A 19,855-nucleotide genomic window follows, 5' to 3' on the forward strand; every position below is an offset into this window, starting at 1 on the left:
CTGAGGCCGTGCCCTTCCAGGCAGGCTGTACCATTGCAGAGGGAAGCAGGGCTGGCAGTCAGGTGCACATGTAGGCAGTCTGTGATGTTTGTGCACCAGCGTGGGTTTGTAGCAGCAGAGGAGGCTCCTCTGGGGATGGGTTACACCAGAGATGGGTTACACTGGGGATGGGTTACCATGACCCAGCTCCTGTTGGACATGGACACCTTAATTGGTACAATTGAGTTTGCTAGTAGGAACAATTCCTTCCGGCTGGATCTCTGCTATCAGCACAACAAAGCAATAATTGCATTCCTAGTTACACAGAAGAGTTATTAATTTCTGAAGCCAGTGAATGTCAAAGATACAAATGGCCCTGTTTTCATATTTACCTTTGGGAGGGGAAGCAGACAGGCTGTCCTAGCACCACGCACAGCCCTCCCTGTGCCCTCCATCCCATCTCACAGCCTCGTCCCATTGCCATCCCTGGGGCTGCTGCCTGCTTTCAAAGCATCACAGGATCATTAAGGCTGGAAGAGACCTCCCAGATCCCCAGTGCCACATCCCTCAGTGCCACATCCCTGCAGTTTTGGTGCAGCTCCAGGGGTGGCCCCCCCAGTCCCTGGACAGCTGTGCAGTGTAGTGCTGCTCTTTTGGAGAAGAAATGTTTCCTTTGCTGCAAAGTAATTCATTTCCTGATGGATCTTAGTTTAATGGCACATTTTTTGGGTTATTTTTTCCCATAAAAGCTTGGGTTGGTTTGGGTTTCTTCAAAAAGAAGAGGAGGCATGAAAAATTCAAGCACTTTGGGCTTTTGATTTCTTAAGTTCCCCTAACATGTTAACATCACACACGGCTTTTTCCCTACCACTGTGACAAGCAAACAGGATTCAGCAGCGCGCGGCGGGGCTTCCTTCCTCCTAATGGCTCTGATTGATCAGGGCAATTCATTTCCCTCCCCGAAGACCCCATAGCCCTCCACTTGTTTCATCAAGACAACAGAATCCTCAGCATCAGAACTCAGCACGGGATATCCCAGCTGGGAGGAGAGAGGAGGATTTAAGGCTGTAGCATCGCGTGGCAGCGGGATGCAGGAGTCCATGGCTCAGGGGCACCCCAGGAAGAGCAGAGCAGGAAAGCCCTGCACCAATTGCCATGCACCAGGAGCTGCAAGGGTGGGAAGTGTGAGCCAGGTTGAGCTTAGTCTGCCTTAAAAACAAACATGGAGAAATACACTGGGAACAGAGAGGAAGAGAGGTGGATTTTCCCCCCTGGAAAGAAGCAGGCTGATATATTTCCTTCCTATGGTTTCCCTCATCCTCAGATAGAAATATCAGATCGTGGTCGGCAGTCGGCATTTATTTTTAATACCTCCCAATATGTTTGTCTGTAAACAGCTCTGAACACAAAGGAAAATGTCTAAACACCATAAATCCCCTTTTCTGGGCATAAATCCATAGGCAGCGCCGTCCATGCTGTGAATACATGAGCAAGCTGCCCCCTCACTCTGCGTTTACGTGGGAGAAGGACAGTCATGCAGTGCCACTGCCACGTCCCCTGCCGCATGGGACATGGGGCTGTGCTGAAGGACCATAGGGGGCATCAGAGGGGACATGGAGGTCTTTGGTCTACCTGGCATTGTGCACCAGATATGTTGCTTACAGAATCACAGAATGGCCAGAGTTGGAAGAGACCTTGAGGATCATGAATCTCCAACCCCCCTTCTGCATGCAGGGCCACCAACCTCCATATTCAGTGCTAGACCAGGCTGCTCAGGGCCCCATCCAGTCTGGCCTTGAACACCTCCAGGGATGGGGCATCCACAGCCTTGCTTTGCTCCGGGGCTCCAAACTGCTCCAGCACAGCATTTCCCACCCGAGCTGCCAAAGGGTCCCTTGGCACCATTTCCACAGACCATCCCTCAAGGTGCCCAAGACCACAGATGAGGCTCTGGCAGTTTGGCCTGGGGGGCACAGCCAGCCCGTGGCAGGGCTGGATCTGGGTGGGCTGTAAGGTGCTTTCCAACCCAACCATTCTGTTTCCATCCCATGATCCTATGACCTCTCCCGTCTGTTTCAGCATCTCTGCCGGGCTGTGCACACCTAAAGGCTGTCGGGCAATTTCCTGGCTTGCTCCTGCTGCAAGCCAACGGGCAGGAATGGGAAGGCAAGAGAGTAATTAGCTGTCGCTGTGGCTCTGCCACCTGTGATGGCGAATAAAATTAATGGAAAGCAACACAAGTCAGAGCAACGTGAACCGACTCACAACCAGGCCTCCTCTTTGCTCACTTCAGATCTCTCCATTTGCCAATCTTCCCTTGGCGTTTGATGTCTGCTGTGTGTCTGTGGGGTGTTTTTTTTTGCTGTTATTATTTATCACTTGCAGTAAGAAAGAGAATCTTTAAGATGGCAGAAGAAAATGGGAAAGTTTAATATTGCAAGAGGCAGAGTCCCTCAGCCTTTTGGGCTTCTCTGATGATGATGATTATTTTTGCAGCGATGGCGAGCAGCTGTAGGCAGGGCAGTAATAAATGCCTCACTCCGGTGCACTGATGCAGCACTCTCATCCTCAGGGCTAGCAGACATCTCCACACAGTGTTCTTTTTTGAAGATGGGGCATTTTGAGCCACCATCCTGCACCACTTGCCGGGCTGGGGCGCAGGGTGCACCCCATCCTATAGCCGAAGGGGGGCTGTGTTTGATGCGGGCCAAGCGATCTCCCTCTGCCTACATTGGGCTGAATTTGAATGCCCAAATGGACAGAGCCCCTCCTGCGTCCCCACTGCAGGTCAGGGCTGGGCTTTCCCATTCCCCACACCTGGGCTGGCAGCAGGGGATGGGGAGGGAGCAATGTTTGTTTGTTCGCTCAGCAGGCTCCGCTCTGCAGAAAGGACCTTTGTGTTTGGAAAACACTGTTTTATCTTTGAATCAACAGCACGCTGTTACTCATCAAATATTAATCTGAACTCAACTGCTTTTTAAGAGCTTTTCTTTAAAGGCAGTGGGGCTTGAATGCACCCAGTGGGAGGCAGTGTCCTGCTTCGAGCAGGGAAAACAAGAAGAGGCAACTTGCTGTGCTTGCAAAGGGGCAAGCAGGGAGACGCTGCTCTGAGGGTCTGAATGTGGGTCTTGGTGGGGAAGGGTGACAGGTTTGGTGGGGTTTGGATAGATGTGGAGTGGTGGCAATGCTGAGTCACGGCCTGAAGCATTGATGGAGCACATGGTGGGAAGGCAGGGCCAGCCCAGGGCAGCTCAGGTGCATGCAATGCACGGAGTGATGGAAGGGCTGCAGCCAGGATCCACCCCTTCCCAGCTCTCACTTAAGGGTTGGCAGTAGAAGTGAGGGGATCTCTGACTGGAGATCCCTGCCTTCCTGAGGCCTTCTGGAGGTAAGCAGCTCTTTTTCTTCATTTCTGCACCTGTGTGCAGTGCTTTTGTGTCTGCAACCACTGCACTGAGCATATCCTCACTTGCTGCAGTCTGGGACTTTGCTGCTCTGTTCTCATTGCTGTGCATTCCACCATGTTACAGCATTTCGTGTGGGAGAGCTGCTTTTGGTATCTGTGGACTCTGAGAAGAGCAGGAGAAAATCAAGAGTATCTCACTGCAGTTATTCATAAAATAAGAGACAGAGAAGCCAAGTTTCCCAAGAATGGGCGCCCCACGCTTAGAAGCCACAGCACCACAGCTTGGAGTTAAGTGAGGTGGCTCCAGCCCAGCCCTGGTGGCTTGGCATTGCTCAGCTCTGTGCACTCAGTGGCAGTGTGTGCTGCTGAGTGACAGCAGCAAAGCCAGGAGCACATCAGAACAGGGAGAATTTTGCCACAGGATGAGGAATAGAGGGTCTTCAGGAAGAAAGAGTCTGGGGAAGGGTTTTCTGCTGCCAGGATCGCAGTTAGAGGAGTCACCGTGTGGGCATGAGGAGTAGATCTCTCTCCATAGCTCCTTTAATGTATTACACTGTGTCTTTGCTCCCAGGTGAAGGCATGGATTCAGATAGCTTGGAAAAATGTCTCCTGGGAGCTGGGTGCTTGCTGTTTGCTGGCTTTCTGCTGCCCTTTTGGACAAACATCCCCATAGTCTGATGTTCCTGAGTGCTTTGTATTGCTGAGAACGTACCATGACTGGCACCTTCCTTTGTCTTCCCAGCTGCCTCTGTCAATTAAGGGAGATCTGCAATATTAAGCTTGTATTAAATGCCAGCCACATCCCTATTACTACTTAAAAGGGGCTGTCAGGCCTCAAAATGTGCGGCAGAGTAGCCAGCAGGATAAGTGTGAGCCCTGCATCCATCTCACTACAGCCCCTCCAAACCACTGTGGTTCTTCAGCCACTCAAGGGTCCTTTTCCCTTCAACCACCCCATGTAAAGCCCCTCTCAGCCCCCTGTTTTTGCTGCCTCCCCGTATACTAAGGCTTCTTGCAGCTTCAGTGCTCCCCTCTGCTCCCTCCTCTTCTTCTGACCACGGCTGCCATTGGTGCAGCATCAGGACTCTGCCAACCATGTGCTGTCCTCAGATCTGCTGTCACATCCCCGCTGCCTCCTGCAGCCCAGCATGGCCAGAGGGCACAAGGAGGCAGTGCAGGAAAGGGCCTGTGGGCATTTCACAGCAGTGATGGAGTAAGTCTAATTTATAGACACAGGAAAATGCCATGGAAATGGGAGTGCAGATGAATACGAAGCACACGGAGGTCTCAAGTCATCGGCACTGTAGCATTTTTTCTGACTATCTCTGTTTTTCTGCCTGGGTTTGCCTTTGTAGCTTCTTCCCAGACAACCGGACCTTTGCTCTGAAGTGAAAATGAAAGCTGGGGAAATAAAAAAAAAAAAAAAAAAAAAGGGGAAATGAATTCTTCAGATCTCCTCTGCGATGCGTCAGCCCCATCTGCCAACTCCTGCTGAACGGGGAGAGAGGAGCCTGGAAAAAAAATGAAGCAAAATAAAAGGCACAAATCTCACAGCTGCTGGGATGCGGCTGCAGGTGACACCAGGAATGGTGAGGTGTGGGGATGGGGAGATTTGTCATCCCGCTCCCTGGCTTGTCAGGGTAATGGGAACACGTGTGGGAGATGCTCAGAGGCAGCTCAGACTAATGAGGAGAGAATGAAACGGAGGGAGAATCTGACGGAAAGCAGGAAAAAAAAGGGGGAGGAAGGAAAGCACTTTGTAGTGGTGAGCATCGCTTCCTGATGGAGCAGTGATTAAAGATAACAAAGTAAATGAGTGACGAAGCGGCTTGTGGTGGAAACTTTTGGATCAGCTTTTTGCTGCTGTGTTCTGGAGGATTGCTGCGCTGTGCAGAGCGGATTGGGATGTGGGGTGCCCCACAGCTGTGGCCATCTCCATTCCAACCAGGACCCCCAGTGAGATTTGGAGAAGGGCTTAGAAAATAGCAATGTCTTGCTTGAAATAGACTGTGGCATCAAAGAGCAGAAGAAAGGAATCCAATTCCTCATTTTGGCCAAAAGATGACGTTCAGCTGTACGTACAGAAGTTGAGTGGGGCCTTTCTCGCTGTGTGCTGCAGGAGCAGGGGTGCAGCCCTACATGGCGTGGTGATGGGTGAGGCCAGGTCAGTGGGCTGGTTTTGGAAATCCAAATAGCCTTGCAAGGGTTAACCATCAGATCCTTGTTTCTGTTGGGTTGTAATGGGATTCCAGGCAGAGCAGCCTTCCTGCCAGTCAGGAGCTGGGCTCCCCAAAATGGGTTTTCAGCGCCCAGGGCGCAGTGGGGGTTGGCTGTGTGTCCTGGGGGTTTGGCAACCTCAAGAGGCGTCAATGGCCTTTGAGATGCAGGTAGTGACAGGGTGAGGGGGGTGGCTTTAAACTGGAAGTGAAGAGATTTAGGTGAGTTGTGAGTAGGAATGTTGTTATGCACTGGACTCTGGTGGTGCCCAGAGCTGTGGTGCTTCATTCCTTCAGGTGCCTGAGGCCATGGGTGATGCCTGGGCAGCCTGAGCTGGGGGGCACCCAGCCCATGGCAGGGGTGGAGCAGTGGGCTGTGAGGTGCTTTCCAACCCAAGCATGATTCTGTGGTTCTGTTGCTTGTGCTCTGGGGTTTGCCAGCATTGGAGTGAGCCTGATCCAGGGCAACTCATTTCCAGCAAGCTTTGCTCTGGACATGAACAGAGACCATATGGCTTTGATCATGCCAAGCTGCTAACACCACTTCTAGCCAGGAAGGTTGCGAGTGACTCAGAGCTGAGTTTTCCCAAGCCTATCAGTCACATCTCCTTCAAGAGAGCCTCCTGGGGATGAGAAAGGGACAGGGAGGGGAACATCACTCACAGTGCTGGCCACAGTTCTGCTCTCCTTGTGAAGAGATGGGAGCTCTTCAAGCCTAATTTAGCAGTCTTTAATCTGAGATATTCCCAACCACACTTGCCACTTCTTCCTGCGCTCCTGCAGGGTGATGGGCTGATTTCACAGAATGAAAAGCCTTAAGCAAATCTTGTCACACAAGAAAATTGATTTTTCAAAACTGACTTTTACGAGATTACTGTCTCCCTCCTCCCCACATCTTTCTTCTCTATCGTTCCCTTCCAGTCTCACAAGGTGGCTTCAGATCTAAGGAAATTAGAGATGCTGTGACTAAACTGTAAGTGTAAAAAGGGGGAAAGGAAAGAAAGGACGCACAACACCTGCTGCCACAAGTGCTTGGGCAGCACCACGGTGCTTCTCTCCAGCCCTAACTTCCATGCAATGAGTGCTGTGCTCACATCTCGCATGGAACGTCCCCTCTGGGCATTCCTTGGTGATCTCCAGGCAGATCATAGCTTTCTGCTTTCTCTCCCTCGATCACTCTGTGTATTTCTTGTTTCTGAAGGTTTCTTCCCACTGCTCCATTTGGAGACGTCTCAATGTGCTTTATTGGAAGGGGGGGAAGAGCGGACGAGTTGCCTTGAGGTCGTTTCAGACAGCTTAAAGTATGCTAAGCTTTTGTGCTGCTGTGATATAAATAATGAATCCTCTTACAGCTTCCAAGCTGGAAGAGGTGTTGATTTAAGAGACCTTCAGCTCCGTGGTTGTTTGGCTTCCATGCAAGAGATGGGGAACGGGGTGCAGTGTGGGTGCACTGGGAGAGTGCTGCTCCTTCTGGGATGGGAAAGTGTGGGTGCTGTGGTGATGCAGTTGACCTCGGTTATTATTCATTTGCCTAATTCCCCCAAGAAGCTTCATTAGGAATGTTGTTTCTGCTGAAATGAGCTGCCAGGGTAGATGCAAGCAGCAGCCCAATTCAGGGGCTGTGTGGCACAGGGAAGAGGATACCCAGGGGATGCTGGCTTCCCAAAATAGACCCCTTGGTTCCCACTGGAGCAGGATTGAGTTCTCCTCCCGTCAGTTCATGGAGTGACTGCTAACCTGAGCTGTCCTTGGGCTTTGATTGCTCTGCAAACTCTCTAGAAGCTGTTGGCAAATATAAAAGCAAAGGAAGAGCACAAGCTGTTGGCTCTGGATTATAAGGCCATTTGTCTGTAAAGCATCAAGCAGTGCTCAATGCTCAGCTCTGCTTTGCTATTGGAGTGTGTAATTAAGGACTTAATGGTTTTTGCTTTTTGAGTTTTCTTTTTTTGAAACATTTCTTGCAGCATTGTGCAGAAGTCAGCAGGTGATCGCAGAGCTCCTCTGGGTCAGTCTGTTCTATCAGCGTGCTGCCACTTTGGACTGCTTTCTGTTGGCATACAAAGCTCAGATGAGCAGTGTTGTTACCAGGCTGCTCTGAGACTTCAGGAATAGTGACTGGAGAATGAGTCTGGGGATGGATGGACAGAAAATAGAGGAATTTTACAGCAAAAAGATGACTGGTTAATTTGCAACTTTGTTCTACGTCAGCAATGTGTTGCCTGTATTTTTTGCATTAGTAGGAAGAGAGTGTACTGGGTTAGAATTATGGAAACACTAAGGTTGCAAAGACCTCTAATGTCACCAAGCCCAACCACCAGCCCTTTCCCCCCCTTCCCCGTGCCATCAGCACAGCAATGACACACCAGGACAGCATAGCAACTTTTGCCCATCTCCAGTGCAGCACCGCAATGCTCTGTGGGGCACCCATGGGCTCAGCCCCTCCACCAGCACAGCATGCTCTCTGCAGAGCTGAGCCCAGCCCCCATCCACCCTGGGGGGGCTTTGGAGTGCTCTGAGTGCTTCACACTGATTTTTCCAACCCTCGGGACCCGCTGACAGCGAGGAGGAACCTGCCCCATACATGGCAGATGGTCTGATGAGCAATCAGGCTCATTGCTTGCTGGGCAGGAGGGGGAACGGCGAAGCTGAGATTAGAGAGGAAATCAAGACAGAGGTTTCTTCCGCACAGCGAGGTGTTATTATGATCATCAAAACCCCAGAGTGTTGAAAAACAATCAAACCCCGGTGGCAGCAACCTGTGCACTGCAGCAAGTGCAATCAAATGCCAAACGTGTCCTTGTCTGGGACTTGAGCCTGACATCTCCAGCTCTTGAAATTTGGGAGAAGGTAGCAATTTGGCCTCGCTGCTTATTTGTTGCTGAAGAAAAGGATTAGAAACCTTGGCACCAAGCTGTGCTTCCACTCATGGTGGGAAGCCTTCAGGGATGGAGACCCAGGACAGCGACTCTGACTGCGCTTCTGCAGACTGCTCTGAAGGAGGAGGAGATGCACCTGGCAGCTGCTTAATGAAAGCTCTGAGGGAGACCTGCAGAGCCCTTTAGCAGAGGTGTTAATTACTAATTGTGCCTGGGATAAAATGGGCTCACCCAAGCGTGGCAGGGAGCTTGCCTCTGTAGAATAATGTATCTGTACCTGTAATTGATGCAGTGAACTCCAGGGATTGCAGGGAGGATGCTCTGTGAGCAGTCACACCTTTGGCTCTATGCTGGACTGTTCCAGGTGCCACCGGGTCTCCCCTGTCCGTTGTGTCATCTGAGCTCTGCTCCTAGCATAGGGGACAGCAGAGCTGCCTGGGACAGCTGCAGGGCCATTGGCAAGGATGCTGGGTGCACTGCTGACATGCGGCCGAGGGATACATTATGAAAGGAGTAAACCATAGATCACCATGATGGAGATTTACTTTTAATAAGGCAATAATTTGCTTGATGCATCACACTGCAGCCAGGCAGGGAGCAACAAGATGCTCCATCACTTCTCAATAGGCCGTCACCCTTGGGTCAGGCACCGAGGAAACAGCATCCTCCTCCCTCCCCCCATCCCACGCTCCCCCATAGGGTGTGCAGAAGGGCACAGGGTGACACTCATGGGCAGCTGCTGTTTGGGGATGTGCAGGAACTGCCACATTGCAGAGTGAGCAACGCTGGCAGTAAAACAACAGAACCATTCTCTGAGCAATTTGTAGCAATTAATAGCCATTCCCAGGAATGAAATGTTAATTAATTCATTCTGCGAGCCACGCTTTTATTTAAGGTATTTGTGGGTGTTCTCGGTACTTTTATTAAGCAATTAAAACGCGTCCGAGAAAATATTTATCTATTTTAAGTCACTCTTAGTAAACACAATTTATATGGCAAGCAACTGCTTCATTTTGCATTGTTAATTAAAAATTGCAGCTCACTGTGCTTCCCCGGGGTGCGCTCAGTCGGAACAGCCCCTGTGTGCGCAGGGCACAGTCAGCAGGGCAGGATGCTGCTGTCACTGCACGGTGCTGGTGGAAAACAATGAATGGGAGCAGGGGAATGGCACTCCAGAACAAATCCATTCCAGCCAGACCTTGTTGCCATGGGGAAATGCTCGTTGCCCTGCAGCACTGTTGGTTGGAGGGGCCAGGATGGCACCAGCAGCTTCGGGTGCTGCCCAACTTGGAGAGAAGGAAAGCAGCTGCAGTCCCAAGTGAGCAGGCTTGCACGTTTTCACCTGACTCATCCAGGAGGCACCGAACCAGTCTGGTGTCACTTGGGAGGGCTGTTACATGACAGGGCTACAAATTCCCCTAAACAGCTTGTTCTCACATGCCATTTGTTGAAGAATTACAAGCCCTCTTGTTGCAGTCAGAGGAATTTATTTGCTGCGCTGAGCTCAGCCAGATGCAGTGCGCACTGGCGGTGCTCTGCTGCGTCCCGCTGTGCTGTGGGCACACAGTGCCCTCCTGCAGCTCTGTGAGCCCAGCAGAAGTGAGCAAAGTCTCATGGGAAGAAGAACAGGCTGCTGAAGCTTGCATCAAGATCTCCATTTTGAACTTTTCTCCTTCGCTGGGGTTGGTGAGGGAGATGGAGATGGAGTTGGTTCTGCCCCTGAAGAAACATCCCCATGGAGCTGCAGGGAGCTTGGCAACACCAAATGGAACTCATCACCCACACCTGGACGTTCTGCTTTGGGGGAGAGAGGTGGCAGCAAAATGATGGAAATGCATCAGATGGTCACAGAGTCGTGGGATGGATTGGTTTGGAATGGAACATGGAGGTGAATGTATGTATCTGGCACAGAGCCATGGAGGCACCTTGGCTGTGTGTAAATGCCTTCAGGATGATGCTGTGAATGGAGGAAGCACCAAATAGTGGTAGGAGAAGGGTTGGAAGCTGCAAGGTGAGGAGACACTGGGAAGAGATTACAAGGGGATGAAACGAAGGATGGAGTGAAGGTCTGAGCCCCAGACCAGCATCCCAGAGCTGCTGAAAGGGGAGGGAGCAAACGGCCAACAACAATGGTTTCATGGCAGGTGAAGATCAAGCAAGAAAATCTCCTTCAAGGCTTTGAGCCAAGCTCACCAGCACAAATTAATGAAGAGGTAGCAGAGGTGGAAATTGCAGGCTGGGCTCCCCAGATCAAAGCCAACGAGCTCTGCCCTGTGGGCTGCACCGACCTGCAAGGGGAGAGAGCAACAAGACGGGCTGGGGGGAGGCCAGGCCCCCCATGCATCCTGGGGTGGTTTGGAGGATGTGTGCTGGGCAGGATGCTGAGATGCAGACACACTGAGCTGATGGCCTCGGGCAGGACCTGCACATCCTCTGTGTCTTTTTGGCTGCATTTTATTTACGTTCTGCTTATAAATAATTACTGAGAGGTTAATAGGTGAGCAAGGCACGTTACAGGCTTGTTAAAACCGGGAGGAATTTGCCCTCTTGCTGTCTGCGAGTGCATGGTGAGGAGCTTTACAGGAGGGTTATCAGCCATCGTTATTAAAAACCGATTTGACATTATAAAAGATCCATACTGCTTGTTCAGCCACATTGATTTAGCAGTGTTAAGGCTTGGAAAACTGGAGCAAGAACCTTGATCTCTGCTGAAGCACGAAAAATTGCTGTTTGTGACACATCTCTACGCTCGGCAAAGCTAGTTTTGCAGAAGCAATGGGTTTTGAACACGCACAGAAAGCATTGTGTGGCGTTGCTTCATATCTGTTTTTCTGAGCTGCTGCTGAGCCACAGAACTTCTATCCTCTGGAAATGTGCTCCCTGCCCCTGTAGATGGGTTGGGCTGCTGCAAAACACGGTGCTGTGCATTTCAGTGGGCAACAGCAAGGTCTTGTGCTGTCAGTCGCTGCGAGGAAATGATGATCTGAGGTGATCTTCCAACCTTCATGACTCCAGGAAATGGCTGTGACCCTCTGGTGCACACAGCAAGACCCAGTGGGCTACAGGGTCTGCAAGTGCACCTGGATGGGTCAGAGGCATCGAGGAGTGCAGCAGAGCTTCGGTTTCATTACATCTGGAAGGAGCAAAGCAGCACCCAAATGTGATTTACCTTTGGAGCACTGACTGGAAGGTGTCACTTGTGCTGATTTTCCCATACCTGGGGCTTCCCTCGTCAATCACAGCCCTAAAAATCCGAGCAGCATCTCCTGATTAATTATTGAAGGGGAATCCAGGGAGGAAGGCAGCGTGGGGAAGCTGGAGCAGCCAGTCAGCATCCATTAGAGGTGTGAAGATAAATGAGAAGAGAGAGCAGATAAGTGCATACAAACCAACTTCCATCTGTGCTGCTAATACCTCTCTTCCGAGCCACTCGTGTTACTGGCTGCAGGGTGATGCCTCACAGCTCTCCTGTCCTCATCCCGTTAGGTTCACACTCGTGGGCCTTTAGGATTTGTCTGTCTGACCTCCTCTGCCCAGCACATCCCCTGTCCCCAATCATCCCACCACAGGAGAGCTGCCCTTGGCACAGCATCAGCAGTTCCTCGAGGAAATCCTCTCCTTTCCAATGTGTCCATCACTCTTTTGGGGGGATTTATTATATTTTCCTCCGCTCTCTTTTCCTTTCTCCCAGGAGCGGATGGAGTTTCACACTGCATGACAGCATCTCCAGTTCTCTCCACCCGCTCCGGAGTGGCAGGTTGCCAGATGGTGCCCCATTAGGTCACATTTGCTCATTGTTTGGCAAACAGCGGCTTAATTCAAGTGCTGAGTTGACAGCTTGTTCTCTGAGACAATTTGCAAGTTGTAGAGCTGCAAATGCCAGCTTGGCTTTCCAGGGTGATGTTATTTCAGCTGCCTTCAAGGGATGAAGTTCTTTTTCACTGGAGAAGAAAAAAATAGGAAGAAGAAAAAGGGAAAGGGGGTGGAAGCAGGACGAAGCTGAAAAGGTTTATAGTGTTTTTGTGGTGGGAATGCCAGCCGTGTTGGTTGGCAGGGGAGGGGCACTGCGTTCTCTACCAGCACAGGCTGTCCTCATCCCATCCCTGCCGTCACTGGCAAGCGGAAAGCAGTGCAACACCACTCTGCTTCCTCGTCCTGCAGGTGGGCGAAGAAAGGCCAGGTGATAAAGGAAGCATCCGGTGACTTCTATGAAACCATCGTGGATCACACCTTCTTCTTTGAGCCCGTCTCCTGCGAGGTCACCAACGCGCTGGGCAGCACCAACATCAGCAGGACCGTGGATGTCTACTGTGAGTAACCTGCCAGAGCTGCTGGTCGCAGCTGGGGGCGGCACCACCTTCCCTGAGCAGGATTTGTGGGCTCTCACTCCATGCGTGGGGCCGTGGTCTCCTCCTGCCTCACACAGCCCTGCTGGAGGCTTCCTGGGGCCTTTAGGATTATAAGGTGCCACGGGTTGGGTGTCCCGTATGGCTGTGCCCCTTTGGTACCCCAACACCAACGGGTCTGCAGCTCCTCCTGGCGCAGTGATTGCACTGCTTTGGGGTTCTGGTGGGGTAATGCTGCTCTGCTCTGTGCAGTTGGGCCCCGGATGGCAACAGAACCACAGTCCCTGCTCGTTGACCTGGGCTCCGATGCCGTCTTCAACTGCGCCTGGACTGGGAACCCCTCCCTCACCATCGTCTGGATGAAGCGGGGCTCAGGCGTGGTAAGGGTCGCTGCAGGGCAGTGGGGGCGAGGTTCTTCATGGTCCCCTCTGCTTTGGTGAAATCGGACACACGGTCTGATCTTGGGTGGTTCTGTGTGGAGCCAGGAGCTGGACTCAACAATCCTCATGGGGCATTTCCAGCTTGGGATGTTCTGTGATTCTGTGGCCCTGGAAGGCAATCACTGGGCGCGTGCATGGGGAAATCACTGCCTTCATTGCTGAGGTGTTTTTCCCAAACCATCACAGCCTTGGGCAAGCTGAGATCTTGAGGCAGCTGAGGAATCCCACTGGGTCTGTAATCCCCTGGCTTCCCATCCCACAGTGGCAGCTGTTGTTTCTCTTGGTTATCACTGTGGTTTGCACACAGGCAGTGCTTTCACACCACGAAGCTGCTGTTCCCTTTTCTCAAAGCTTTCAGAGCAGTTCAGGGAGCCACGCACGGGGGCTTCCTGACCCTCAGTGCACAGCCCCAGCCACACTCCAGCTCTCTGCTCACCCACACGTATCAGCACACAGAGATGCTTTCTCAGCTTTCATTTGGCCGATTCTGCTGGCTTGGGGCCTCCAGGCAGCTCCAGCTCAGCCCTTGGCCGTGGGCACTGTGTAGCATTTTGAGAAGGAAGGGGGGGGTGAGGGACTGCAGTGTGCAAAGTCCTGGGAGAGAGGTGAGGTTAACCAAGAGGAATTAGCCCCAGGGTGTGCATTTCCAGCACGGATAATTGGAAACACTGCTCAAAAGCCACATTATTTGCATGCCCCAATGCTGGCGTTGTGCTGACAGCTTCAGCCAGATCAGCACTTATCAAGATATCCTGAAGCTGTTAATTGCACAGCCAGGGCAGGAGGGCAGGGTGCTGCTGCCCAGGGTGCAGCCGGCCAAAGGCAGCAGAGCTTCCCCCGACCATCCAGAGCTCTGGGGGCTGCCAGCTCTCCTGCTCGACTTCCCATCACCTGCCCTGAGATCGGCCCCCTCCTCTCTTCCAGGTCCTGAGCAATGAGAACAAGCTGACGCTCAAGTCCGTGCGCCAGGAAGACGCTGGGAAATACGTGTGCCGTGCTGTGGTGCCGCGGGTGGGCGCAGGGGAGCGCGAGGTGACACTCACTGTCAACGGTACCGATGGCTTCCCTTGGCTACTCCATCTTTGTGTCTCTGCCGTGCTGATGGGGTGGGGGGGGTGGGTTGGATGTGATGATCTGGGTGAGTCTTCTCCATCCTTAGCGATTCAGTGATTCTATGATTCCACGACCATTCGTGGTGCTGCAGTCGGAACGGTGCCCTTGGATATTTGCTTTGGGATGCCTGGGGGGGGATGGGGGATGCTCCCACCCTGCGAGCAATTTAGGCTTTGGATTCATTTCCTCGGAGAGTCGTGGGTTAAGCAAAAAAATACTGGCGTTATCTAAGGTCTGCTTGGTTCTGTGTTATCAGCAGGGGTTTATTGAGTAGCTGGGAGTTGGCGTTTTAAATCTTTAATAGATTTATCTTGCAAAACCCTCGCAAGGTCGGAGAGCCTTGTTGTCTGTGCTGTACAGCTTGAGAGCTGGGAACCGAGTCTGGCTCCGAGACTGGCAGCCTAATCAGCATCTGGGGGAGCAGGCAGAACACTGAGCCCCCAGGATCTGCCCCCCACCCCGATGGGAGCTGGGCAGCACCCTGCAGGGCCAGGGCCACCCGGCCAGGACCTGTGGCAGCCGGTGGTGAAATGTGCCTTGTGTGAAGGGAGGGCGCAGGGCAGGCTGCACAATATAAGCAGGGGATGAATTTTGCATCATCTCTCACCTGCGTGACAAACTGGCAGGCTTCAGTCCCCACTCACTGTCAGAAAGAGAAGAAAATGAGCAGGGAAAGCAGCACAGCGTTAATTTTGAATGCGGATAACAGCAGCGAGGGGAGCCAAGGGCAACACAGCGGGGGGCGAAACCCAACCACTGCCTCTGCTTGCGCTCAGCTCCGCGGCGCCTGCATGTTCCTTCCCCGCCGGCTGCTGGGTTTTAATTACAATTAAAGTATCTTGCAGAAAACAAAGCAACAAATTAACCCAAACAAAGAACCCGCTCCTTTCCTGACACCTCCCAGGCACTCGGCAGGCACAGGGAAGCCTTGAGACAGAGCTGTGCAGCTGCACTCCGTGCCCGGCACAGCACCGGGGCAGCGCTGCGATGGACACTGCTGGTGCTGCGTGGACCATCCCAGGGAGCATCTCCACAGCACGGCGTGTCTGATGCAGCTGATGAATTCTTCTGAATGCTTTTTCCACCGCTGTTTGAGAGGAGAAGTTGAACATTTAGTATTTTCAAGCGGTTTTAAATCCAGAAGGTAATTCAGTTGTCCCGAGATCACCAGGTGCCTCTCTCCATAGGCTGGGCTTTGTCACGGTGAGGCCAGTGATTCAGGCAAGGAGCACCAGTTGTCTTGGGTGAGTTCAACCCAAGTGGGGACGCTGCTGGAGGGGTGTCCATCCGCCCCAGCCTGTGCCCAGTGTCCCATCCCCCCCAAATCAGCCTCAGCAGCGCAGCCCCTGCCTGCCTTCCCCACCTCCTTCCCTCCAAACCAGGGCATGAGGCCACCAGCCTGAGAGGCTGCCGATATGATTCAGAGCCTCGTTAGTGGGCAGAGGATTATGCAAATGAGCAGCATTTGGCAGGGCCAAAGCAAGAGAGGCAAGAAGGCAGGAAGGTGCCATTGGGGCCATTATAAATCAGCGGTAGCTGGATTTATAGCCCCCATGTGTGCACAGCACCCTCCTGGCCACACACGAGCCAACCCAGGGCTTTGCAGGATCGAACCCTGCTTCCGGTTTCCAGCACCAGGACGGTTTTGTGTGCATCAATCTGAGCAGGATGGAGAGGTTGGGGCCATCCTGCCGTGCTCCCCAGCCAGCAAGCTGCCTTCTCCTTTATACGAGCCTTCAGGACAGAGCAACTAAATTGGCACCAGTGCACTAAAAATAACCACAACCAATAGCTGCAACGTTTATATCCATAGCAACGTTGTTGAAAGCCTTTCTTTTGCTGGTGGGCTGTCTCAATACCGAGCTGTGGACCGGCAGCTCTCATAGGGAGCCTGAGCCTGGTGGAGAATCAAACACCATCCTCGAACGCGATGAGGCTGCAGCTCTGCACTATTATTCCCAGGCATGTTCATCTCACAAATGTTCTTTAGTCATTTGCTATTATCATGATGATAAGCCTTCGACTCTGAACTCCTCGAGCAATAATAAAACCCAAAGCCGCTGGCATTTGTGCCATTTAAAATCCACTCTCCTTGGGGAAAATGATCCTTTTTATGATTATTAAGCCATTTTTCTCCGGTGTCACCCAGTCTTGGCACACCTCCAGAATTTGTAACTGATGTGCAACCGTTGAAATAGAGAGAAGACGGGTTTTTTTTCATTGATTTGGACCTGCACACCCCGTTGCCACTCTGGATGCTGTTGGCTTTGGATTCGTTGCCCACCAGTGGCTCATCTATAGATGCTGAGTGAGCTGAGGAGGTGGGACCATCTCTCCTGTGCCACCCTCAGTGTATGGCGGAGCTGGACTGGACTCTGTATTGTCCCCTGGAACAGCCAAAGCCTCAAGGGATCCTGGCACAGCAAAGGGTAAACCAAACTCTCTGGACTTTTGGGTGGTTCTGTGTGGAGCCCGGAGTTGGGCTCAGTGATTCTTATGGCCCCATCCAGCTCAGGATGTCCAGTGGGATTCAGCCCAGCCCCTTCAGAGCGTGTGCTTCCAGGGGTGGCTGGAGGAGAGCATTCACCTTGGGAACGTGCTGAGAACATCTCAGAGAAGACTGGGCGGAAAGCAACAACAAAATGTCTTTTTTATATATTAAAAGAGGCAGAAAAGTTTCCAGTATCACACCGGAATGTGTGATGTGTAATGGCCATTACACCCCAACTTTGGAAAGCAAGTCCTGACCTTCTGCTGTTCCCCATCACTCAGCAAGCACTGCCCATCTGCGGTGCTTACAGATGTGCAGGTGATTCCAGATGTGCAGGATGCAGTGAATGTCCAGGCTGTGTTTGAAGCCAGCTCCGTCCCCGCTGCAGCAACCAGAGCCTAAGGGTGCAGCACCTGGATTTGATGGGCAGCATTTTGCCCCTTCGCCTTGGACAGAAGCAGTGTGGCATTGCTGGCCTCCGGTTTTCCTCATAGCATCCCTGCAAAGGAAGGATGTGGCTGCGTTGCTGCAGAGGTTGTTCAGGGAAGGTGAAACCTTGGTGCAGAAGGGAAATGTCGGCAGGCAACTGGATGCACCGAAGGAGAAAGTTCAGCCCTGCAGCGTTTGCACTTGGCCAGCACTGCTCTAACGCCTGCCTGCAGGTAGGTGTGATGGCAAGGCTGGTTTTCCAATGAGCCTAATGAATTCCTAAAGAGCAAAGGCACAACCTGGAGCCAGCATCCAGAACGACTGGGCTGTGACATGGTGAGAACCAGGAGCGCTGCCCCTCGCCTTCCTGCCTGCATCCCTTTTCTGCCAGCAGCAAGCCACTCATAGAAATGTAAATCTGCTGTAATTAAGAGTCTAATAAAGAGCAATTAGGATTGCAGTTCTGCCGCTGCTCCCTTGGGGTGAAAGCCTCCAGGCCACGTTCCCATCTCTGACTGCTTCCCTCTTAACTTCTTCCACGAAGGAGGACAGGGACGTTTTGGTGGTGATGAGCACCCCGCATCCCTGTGTTCTCAGCATTCAACATTGCACACAAACACCCCGGAGCACCAAAGCACATCTGCTTGTAGAGTATTAAAGAAATTATTACTAAAGCAGGTGGGTTTTTTTGATTGCAGAGTGCAGTCTGGATGCTGGTTGATATTTCCCTTTTCTGATCCTTGGTTTCTGAAGGCTGAATTTCCCATGTGGGAAGGGTCTGGGGCCCTTGGGTTGCATCTCCTGAATTATGCACCAGGCATTCCTTTCTGAGCTTCAAGGCACGGAGAAGGCAGCAGCTGGTGCCACTCAATAGTGATGTTTATTGGAGTCGAGGTCCCTGTTTGCCATTGGACCCTCTGCACCCAGGTGGCAATGCCAGCCTCGGCCAGGTGTGACTTGCTTCCTCCTGTTGTCACCAATCCCTCTCCTCTCTCCTGCAGGGCCACCCATCATCTCCAGCACGCAGACCCAGCACGCCCTGCACGGCCAGAAGGGGCAGATCAAGTGCTTCATCCGCAGCACCCCTCCGCCCGACCGCATTGTGAGTAGCACCCAGTGCAGTGAGCCATGGGGTTTGGCCACGCCATGGGGAGCCCCACGGGTGGGCAAAGCGCCCGCCTTGGGCTGACCCCAGTGTTGCTTGGCAGGCTTGGTCCTGGAAGGAGAATGTCCTGGAATCTGGGACCTCGGGGCGCTACACGGTGGAGACGGTCAGCACGGACGAGGGGGTCATCTCCACACTGACCATCAGCAACATCGTCCGCGCTGATTTCCAAACCATTTACAACTGCACTGCGTGGAACAGCTTCGGCTCCGACACGGAGATCATCCGGCTCAAGGAGCAAGGTGGGCACGGCCGGCGTGGGGCTGCGGGAGCGGCCAGTGCTCCGTGATGCTGTTGGGATGAATGAGGAAGGATGGAGGAGGAACGCCCCGAGGGTCCCAACTCCCAGCAGAGGGGCAGGAGGTGGGGAAAGCCCCACTTCGCCTCTCTTACTGGAGACAGAGGGCACGCACCAGCCTTGTGCTCCCCAACCCACAGTGCAAGGTGATGCCCATCCACCTGCAGCATCATTTGCAGCCACGGGGAAATGGGAGCAGCTGCTCCTTCCAGACCCACAGCCCTCAGGGTGTCTCAGGGTGGCTGGGGGCTCTCCATGGCAAGGGAGGGATGTGGCTCTAGGCGGCTCACTCAGCTCCTGGAGGGCCTCCAGTCCTCTTCTATTTTATTAAATGCCAGGGCAGGCAGGTGGATTGCTCTCATTAAGCCGTGATTTATAGGCAAGGCTGCCGTCCAGATTAAATCAGAGCTAAATGAACCCCTTAAAATTAGCCTTGGGTTTCTTCCAACGCAAACACAGCCAGCGGTTTCTCCGGGTCGGCTGCCAGCCAGCGGGAGCACTCGGTGTTGGCTGGGGGTCCCCACTCAGGGACATCCCTGCGGCGGGCAGGGGGACGCTGTGCGGTGGCCATCCCCTCCATCGGGCTGTGCGCTGGGAGCAGGAGGTGCTCCGAAGGCTGATGTGGGTGCCTGGGCTGTGCACGGCTGTGGACACTTGCTTTATTTTCAAACAGGTACGGAAATGAAATCAGGAGCTGGTATGCAAGCAGGTACGGAAGTGCTGAGCTGACGGTGAATGCGAATTGTCCCCAGCCGTCACGACGCCTGAGGAGCCAGCGGGGCTGTAGGGCAGCACAGGGCAGGGGATGGGGAGCCAGGGGCGCCGGTCCCACTCCGCTCCATGGCGAGCTGCCCTGCCTCTCTGTGCCCCAGCGCAGCCCCACTGCAGGGGGTGATAATGCACAACCTGCAGCAAAGGGACGGCCACGCTGAGCTGCCCCTCGACATCTCCCTCCCCACCCCTCTGGTCCATATCTCCCAGAGATCTGAACGCCTCCAAAAGCCCCACAACGAGTCACTGCCTTTGGCATCAGGTCACCTGGAGAAGTGCCAGCACTTCACTGCCGGTCGGCTGGATGCTGCTGGGCGCTCGCTTC

At 53.0% G+C, this 19,855-nt stretch overlaps 1 protein-coding gene across 4 annotated transcripts in view; it reads left to right on the forward strand.

Annotated features, from left to right (window-relative positions):
• The window catches only part of KIRREL3 (kirre like nephrin family adhesion molecule 3), a 235,047-nt gene that overhangs the window by 209,874 nt on the left and 5,318 nt on the right, over positions 1 to 19,855 (forward strand). For 3 of the 4 annotated variants that reach the window (XM_052697088.1, XM_052697091.1, XM_052697089.1), the window contains 6 exons: positions 12,639 to 12,787; positions 13,076 to 13,203; positions 14,188 to 14,314; positions 18,298 to 18,398; positions 18,505 to 18,703; positions 19,433 to 19,468. In XM_052697088.1, coding sequence (XP_052553048.1) covers positions 12,639 to 12,787; positions 13,076 to 13,203; positions 14,188 to 14,314; positions 18,298 to 18,398; positions 18,505 to 18,703; positions 19,433 to 19,468 — 740 coding nt within the window. The remainder of the gene's footprint in view (positions 1 to 12,638; positions 12,788 to 13,075; positions 13,204 to 14,187; positions 14,315 to 18,297; positions 18,399 to 18,504; positions 18,704 to 19,432; positions 19,469 to 19,855) is intronic. The other variant, XM_052697090.1, reaches the window with a different exon arrangement.

This window comes from Tympanuchus pallidicinctus, unplaced genomic scaffold (assembly GCF_026119805.1).
Source record: "Tympanuchus pallidicinctus isolate F22 unplaced genomic scaffold, pur_lepc_1.0 scaffold30, whole genome shotgun sequence".
NCBI lineage: Eukaryota > Metazoa > Chordata > Aves > Galliformes > Phasianidae > Tympanuchus > Tympanuchus pallidicinctus.